The sequence below is a fragment of the Oncorhynchus kisutch genome, linkage group LG19 (assembly GCF_002021735.2).
Source record: "Oncorhynchus kisutch isolate 150728-3 linkage group LG19, Okis_V2, whole genome shotgun sequence".
Lineage (NCBI taxonomy): Eukaryota > Metazoa > Chordata > Actinopteri > Salmoniformes > Salmonidae > Oncorhynchus > Oncorhynchus kisutch.
The window spans coordinates 35,041,561-35,049,278 of record NC_034192.2 but is presented as its reverse complement, the minus strand read 5'-3'; the positions used below and the strand labels follow the sequence as shown (position 1 = coordinate 35,049,278).

The window sequence follows — 7,718 nt, the reverse complement described above, 5'->3', positions numbered from 1 at the left end:
GACCAGTTCCATTGACCTCTTTACTGCATCTATAACAGCTAGTTCTCAGTTTTCCCCTCCCCACTCAGACCACTTCCAAATAGTCCGAGCAAAATTCTTGCTTGAGAAATTGCTCTTTGTTAAGAAGCTATTTGTTGTGTCTCTTTTTAATTTAAAGTTCAAATTCAGCCGTTTTTATGTCAATATCAAATCATTTTTGGGTAACAATTGAGTACCTTACTATGATTGTTGTAAATTCAAATGGTCAAAAAGGAACAAAATATAGCTTCAAAGAGCAATTTCATTAGCAATCATTTTTCTAGGACTGTCTGTGAAGGGTCTGAGTGGGGAGGGGAAAACTGAAAATGATCTGTTATTGGCAGAGGTTTGGAACTTTCTTATTGGTCTATTAATTCATTTACAGTCAGGCAGGTCAAAACTCCATCCCACCAAAACAGGCTGAAATTTCAGGCGGTCTTTTCAAACAGTTCTTTCACTAAAATGAATTATCGTCATTTTCATTAAAACAGCCTCAGTTTGTTGGGGCATGGACTCTACAAGGTGTCGAAAGCGTTCTACAGGGATGCTTGCCCATGTTGACTTAAATGCTTACCACAGTTGTGTCAAGTTGGCTGGACGTCTTTTGGGTGGTGGGCCATTCTTGATACACACGGGAAACTGTTGAGCATGAAAAACCCAGTAGCGTTGCAGTTCTTGACACCTGGTCCTACTACCATACCTAGTTCAATGGCACATACATGTTTTGTCTTGCCCATTCACCCTCTGAATGGCACACATACACAATCCATGTCTCAATTGTCTCAAGGCTGAAAAATCCTCCTCCCCGTCATCTCCACTGATTGAAGTGGATTTAACAATTGACCTCAATAACGGATCATGGCTTTCACCTGGATTCACCTGGTCAGCCTGTGTCATTGAAAGAGCAGGTGTTCTTAATGTGTGTATACTCAGTGTATATGAAACACAGGAAAACAGGTTTGTTGAGGTTGTGCACTTCTATACGGATCTCTTGCAAGTTTTTGGAGTAGGCCTAGGCTAGGTTATGAGGATGTTATGAGCCATTTTAATGACAGTCTTGGGTGACCTTTTTACAGGTTCATGTAATATAACCCCATAGGCTTGAACCTACATTGAACCTATCCCAACGAATAGATCACTACTTATTTCCCCATATTAATGGCTCAAAGGTCAACATGAATTGAGAAGACAGTTTGACAGTTTGTGGACAAGCATAAGTAGGCCTAGTCCTAGACTACAAAGTCTACAACTTGACACTATATAGAATCCCGTTACAAAAAGTGACTGCGTAGCTGTGTGTTGCTTTGGCCAATAGCAACATTTTTGGTGCAATTTAAAAACTCCAAAACGATGTGCCATTATTCACATGAGAAGGGCTATAGGTCTAGGTCTTTTTTAATCGAGAAAGATAAAAAAATAAAAAATAATAATGTTACATGCACATCACCAATCAAACATTGCCTTTGACACATGCTGGGTGGTCAGAATGAACTTTAATCCCATCCTTATAGTTTGTATAAAAAAAACAGAATGGCGATAAACAATTTAAGAGCATGTCAACTGTAATAGCCTAATGAATTAATCCCTTGATAAATCATTTGTATGGTTTTGAAATATCAAATATATACATCAACAATAAAGTGTTTTAGAAAACAGTAAGCCTATGCACACTCACATTCCTGTTATTATGCAGTAGTTCGCTATACTTTTACAGTCAATGAAATAAGTAGAAAACGATATAACGTTATTGCAAAAAACACATTTTATTTTCATTTTGAACGTTGCCATCAGACTAACGTTCTACCCGTATCACTCTTAAAACCTGCCTCACTTTCCCTGTATTAAGGAAGTGTGCTTTGCAATCAAATTGGAGCAGAAAATGCTAAAAGTTTGTCAAACAGAAACTCCAAATTAATAATATGCCTTTTCTGTCCAGTTAAACTTCAAATAAAATGTAATGCCTACGTGATTTCTCATTTTATTAACAAACGTATACACCTTATCACATACAGAAAATTATATTGCCTATCTCAATAACTCAGACACAAACAAACATGTTAAGCATTACATTTCTGAACCATACATTTATTTTTTGTATGTTTTTATTTTACTATTAGAACTATTCTATAAAAACGTATATTTGAAGAGCCTCCAGCATTTCGTTGCAATTATAAATCATCTTGTTTCTCGACTTCTCGTAATCCACAACATGTGTTTCAGGACGTCTGAGTAATCCATTGGGAGCCAAGTCTTGCGGAACTGTCCTTTCAGCGTGTCGGAGTGCTCAGTTATGTTGGATGGTCCAAATTCGATTCTACTGAGTGACAGTAACTTGCTGTATGTTCCTAATAGATGCCAAGGTGTTCATTCCGGGGGGTGGGTAGAGAGAGCCGTGAATATCCGACGGACTGAGTGAGCCTGGTACCGGCAGAGGACTCACTGATCCCGGGTCACTGTGCACTGATCCTCCGCTGCCATCAGATCCCATTTTCTTTTTGATTAATTTCCTTTCCTTGGCTCGGCGATTTTGAAACCAGATCTTCACCTGTAAATGTAAAAGAAAAATGTGTCAAATTGGTATTTCGTTTTATATTTGATTCATCATTTGATTTATCAAGCCTAGGGCCATAATGCTCTATCATGAATTGGTATTGACCTACCTGTCGTTCTGAAAGGCCAAGGTTCCCCGCAAGTTCCGACTTTCTTCTGATCGTGATGTAACGATTAAAATGGAACTCCTTCTCCAGCTCCAGTCTCTGGTGGTCGGTGTAAACCACTCTGTATTTCTCCTTCGTTCTTGTTTTGCCTGAAATTATGAGAAGTTATGAGAATTCAATATGCTCCGTAGGCCTAATTTTTAAATAGGCTAGTCACAATGAACATCGAATACTTCAATATATAATATATAATGGAGCAATAGGCTATTTAAACACTGAAGTTCATTCTTGTTTTAAATTAACTTTTATAGCAGTAATTTGAGGTATTTATAGCAAGTAGGTTTAATACTAGAGAAATAGGACAATCAACAGGTTAATTATCAATGCCTATTAAACTTTACGATTCGTTTATCTAACACATCTCAAAATGTGTATGTAGCATCTTTAGGCTCTATCAACTGAAGTGGTGGCTATCATGTTAATCTAGATTGTGTTGCTTTGTTGGTAGATATGCAAATTGAGCCACTGATCTTTTGATCTCACTTTTTGAACAAACTGCAGAACAAAGAGTCTCAGAGATATTACCTAAACTCCATTGAAGTGTTAAGAGGCAACACACGACAACACAAAGGACTAACAAGGCAATACTATCTCAGACATTTCTCTAGCTTGGATCAGGTTGCTTTTGTTGATCAATATATCATAACCACATACACTTTTATCAGGTAGACAATATTATTAGTCGTTTTGAACAACATTGAAACATGTTGATATTAATAGTTATAGCTATAGGTCATGCTTGACACGTTTGACAAGACCCGGGATAGCCTCCTAGAATTAAACACTTGACAACACGTTTGATAAGCTAGCCTAATAATACAAATACAGAAAAAGACATCTAGGCTAAAAGAATTTCAGGATTTTACAGTGGTTCGTTTTATAACCAAGTTAATTAATAAGCTATAAAACGAAATATACGAGTTAATTTAGGCTTATGTTACTATTACTTAGTCTAATTTATAAATATAGGCCTAAAGTAAACGAATTCTATTTTCTACATGTTTAATTTCTAGCGAATTAAGAGATGCTTAGCTTTATTGCCAAGTTATAGAGCTTTGTTTATATTCGTCAAAGACCTTTCTTTATTTGCTGTGAAAAACGTCACCCTTTCCGGCAATAGAACTCGAAGAATGGGAGACGAGGAATACACTTTGGTGCATATCAAAGTAAAATGAGGTGTTAAAAGAGACCGCAGCCTGAATATGACCGATAACCTCAAAACCCGAGACAATGTAGCAGGAAAAGTAGACCTCACATCTAGTTTACGGGAGTCGAGAAATTAGCATTACAAGTGCGCCTGGCGCCGTTTCAGATCTTGACACCTTCATCGTTTCCTCCACAAGGCTAAAAGCCTGTATCAGAAAATAACTAAGATGTTAACGTTTTAATTAATATCATAGTTTATCAGACTATTATCGCTTTTGTAGGCCTATAGTTGCTTTGTCAATAATGCATTTGACAAATTCGATCTAGAGCCTATCATTTTCCTCCTTTCGCCTTTGAGTCTATTGTGATTTACAATTTAATGCCTTGAAGTTGCATTTTACAGTTTTCAAAATGTGTCCAATACAAAAATGTTACATGCGACTGTGTGATTTTGGTGACATCTAATTTAAATCATGATTAGATAATGTCATGTTAGTGCTTCCTTTTATTCGTTACGAATCTCTCCACAATGTTACCACAATGCACCCATTAAGCATGATGTTATTCGTTTTTACGGTGAGATTTATCACTTAAAGTATGCAATAATTTTTTATATTGTATAAATTTTCTAAATACTACCTGTTGCACTTGCACAACTTTTATGAGCCAACACCAGCAGTTTTCACAGCACACGGAGAAAAACACAACAATTCCGACTCTTAGCAAAATATAAACATGTGGTTTGGCATGAGTTGATGATGTGCACGAATGATTTTAATAGTGGCATGCATTTCTTGGCTCAAGCTTGTGACCTTACTCACCCGTGGAAGATGATTGTACCGTTTTGTTCATCCACTGGTAAGAAGAATTGCGCCTTTCTCTATCCGGGGAAAGTTGAGCAACAGAAATATTATCTGGAGGTGGTTGCAATACTGCTGACCCTGGCGCGTGCATGGGATTGTATTCAGGTGAGCAATAGGAAACTTGTCCCGGCGATGAGTTGTTCATGGGCGAGGGAATAGTGTTAGGAGGACCCAGACTATAGGCGCCCCAGTCCTCTCTCGGTGCGCCATAAGGAGCTCCCCAAGCCCCCGAAGACTGTGCGTGCGTATCCATGTTTGGCACATGATGGTATCCAGTAAAGTCGGAATATTGTGGCGTGGGAACAAAGTTCTGTGGTGGGATGTTGATGCCCGATCGTCTTGCAGGTCCTTGGTGATACATGCTGCCTTCTTTATCCAAAAGGTATCCCACATGCATGATTTGAAAACAAGGGACAAAAGTGACTTTCAAGTGTACATAGTTGCCCTGCAACTGCGTCAAAATAAATCAAATAACAATCCTCTTGCTGTGGTTATGTTGCGTATAGTCCAATGGTGCAAATTAAATGCGAAGTAGTTCCTGACGTGATACTGTCTCACAGGATGTGGCTCTGTTGTCAAGGTGGTGGTGGCAAAGGTATACTAAGGTCTTCCTTCCTGACGTCAGAAGAGTCTTCAAACCCCGACAATTTGCATTCAAATGACGAGTCAATTATGTTGGCGAACCCACTGTCCTCTAGCGCCAGTTTTACGCATCACCCCAAAAAAGAGCAAACTCCACTCCCAAATCTGAAATCTTGGCGCCAATAATCAAATTTATTGCAAAAGTGAATTGCAATTTCTCCAACAAACAATATGCTTAAATGGATATGCTCCTGAACACGTTATGACTTATACATATCTCTCAGGCCAATTGAAGTGTCCTAATTGAAGTGTGCTTGCTATATATTTTCTACTTTGTGCCAGCAGCATGCCACCCTGCATACCACTGCTGGCTTGCTTCTGAAACTAAGCAGGGTTGGTCCTGGTCATTTCCTGGATGGGAGACCAGATGCTGCTGGAAGTGGTGTTGGAGGTCCAGTAGGAGGCACTTTTTCCTCTGGTCTAAAACAAATATCCCAATTCCCCAAGGCAATGATTGGGGACACTGCCCTGTGTAGGGTGCCGTCTTTTGGATGGGATGTTAAACGGGTGTCCTGTCTCTCTGAGGTCATTAAAGATCCCATGGCACTTATTGTAAGAGTAGGTGTGTTAACCCCGGTGTCCTGGCTAAATTCCCAATCTTTCCCTCAAACCATCACAGCCACCTAATAATCCCCAATTTACAATTGGCTCATTCATCCTCTCCCTGGAACTGTTCCCCAGGTCGTTGCTGCAAATGAGAACGTGTTCTCAGTCAACTTACCTGTTAAAATAACGAATAAATAAAAATGTTCAACAATATTTTTTATTTAGGCCTATTAAGTTGCATACATTATTCCTTACTAGAAATAAAGATGTGGCCTTGTGTTAATGCAGGACTGTTACTGTGCTATAATAAGCTAGGCTATTTGTAGGCTTTCAATTATATAACGTGCAATTGTAGCTGTCAACTTCTTGATTGTGTTGTTGTCATTCTGTTTTGTGTCAGAGAATAATAAATAATAAAAAATACCATTAAACATTTACAGCAGGGATCAACAACTAGATTCAGCCGCAGGCCTATTTTTTTCTTGGACAGATGGTTAGGGGGGCAGAACATAATTACAAATCATTTGTAGACTGCAAATTGCCCACAAGAAGCCCAAACAGATATAATAATTGACTAAAACATAATAATTTCAAACCTAGCTTACGTTTGTATATGATCACATATCTCTCTCATTATGCATGGGAATACTTGGAAACAGATTTCCTAAATTAAAATAACTTGGAGCAGATCTCCTGGTGTTTTTAGAGTCCAAAAAGGAAAATTCCCCCAAGTAATAAAAACATACATATTTTTTTATGCTCTAAAAACTTGGTGGGCCAAATAAAACCGCACATGGGCCGCCAGTTGGGGAACCCTCATTTACAGTGCAGGTGATGGTCCAACACAACCGTCACACTCTCCTCTCCTTTGGTTGAATAATGTCTTTAGGGCTAAACCTGTTAATATGGGAAGGCAACGTCTCCCATGTCCACAGACACGTTTCACGCCTTCGGAAGCTGATCGTATTTGTTAAAGATATTCACTTGCAAAATAGGTACAAAGTATGATGAGACTTTCTCCTGTAGCAAGGCGAAATTTTCACATTCCTTTTAGTTCGCACTTCGACACTTCAAGGTCGCACTTCACAGCTAATTCCGGTTTAACCTATGACACCCACTAACCACAACGTGGTCTCGCGCCCGTGCGTGCCAATATGTTAGGCATGATCTTAGTTGTTATCTGTCCCTATTTTACATAAGAGATTGCATAAAAAGTCTCGAATGAATTGCAATATCTATCATAAAACAATCCAAACGAATCGAAGTACAAAAGTACAACAATACTACAATACTAATACTAATAACAACAATACTGATAACACATGTACTTTACTAGGCCTACACATAGGCCTATTTATTTATTTTAAAGAATTGTATGTTTTTTTATATGACTGATTATAATTTTTTCACAACAGACAGTTCGAGTCATCTAGCATTAAATAAACCCAAAGTAGATAAAGATTGCCCTCCAGCTTGCTTTTGTTTGTGTTAAAGGTATGGAAACAAATATTAAACCGGAAACATGCTTTCTTTTTCGGGTGGGTGGGAGAGGTGCTCAAGAAGCCCTGACCATGCCAGTGCCTTGTAATGCAAATGTTTGGTTTATGTGAAGAAAAAAAATCAGAGGCATGTGCTACACATAGAGACACCTGTCCATTTGTGTCTACTGCATTTACAGACATTTTATTTCATATTTCAAAGTGAAGTATGGCTTCTGAATCTCATTGACCATACACTAAACAGGCAAAAAACTCTGATACAAGTCAGGTGCCTTGACTGACTGTAA

At 38.4% G+C, this 7,718-nt stretch overlaps 1 protein-coding gene across 1 annotated transcript; it reads right to left on the bottom strand.

The window, feature by feature from the left end:
- Positions 1-2,332: 2,332 nt before the first annotated feature.
- On the bottom strand, positions 2,333-5,141 carry LOC109910228 (homeobox protein CDX-1-like). The gene is made up of 3 exons (XM_020509358.1): positions 4,703-5,141; positions 2,679-2,824; positions 2,333-2,563 (listed from the first exon to the last, which is right to left on the bottom strand). The coding sequence occupies exons 1-3, from the start codon at positions 5,139-5,141 to the stop codon at positions 2,333-2,335; spliced, it is 816 nt and encodes a 271-aa protein (XP_020364947.1).
- Between the last annotated feature and the right edge of the window lie 2,577 nt (positions 5,142-7,718).

What these genes read in the sequence shown, in the direction of transcription:
- LOC109910228 (XM_020509358.1), bottom strand. Translation starts at nt 5,141, where the DNA reads ATGCATGTGGGATACCTTTTGGATAAAGAAGGCAGCATGTATCACCAA. An exon ending in GGTACAATCATCTTCCACGG is followed by an intron (nt 2,825 to 4,702) that starts GTGAGTAAGGTC and finishes TCATAATTTCAG; the next exon opens with GCAAAACAAGAACGAAGGAG. An exon ending in TTGGCCTTTCAGAACGACAG is followed by an intron (nt 2,564 to 2,678) that starts GTAGGTCAATAC and finishes TTACATTTACAG; the next exon opens with GTGAAGATCTGGTTTCAAAA.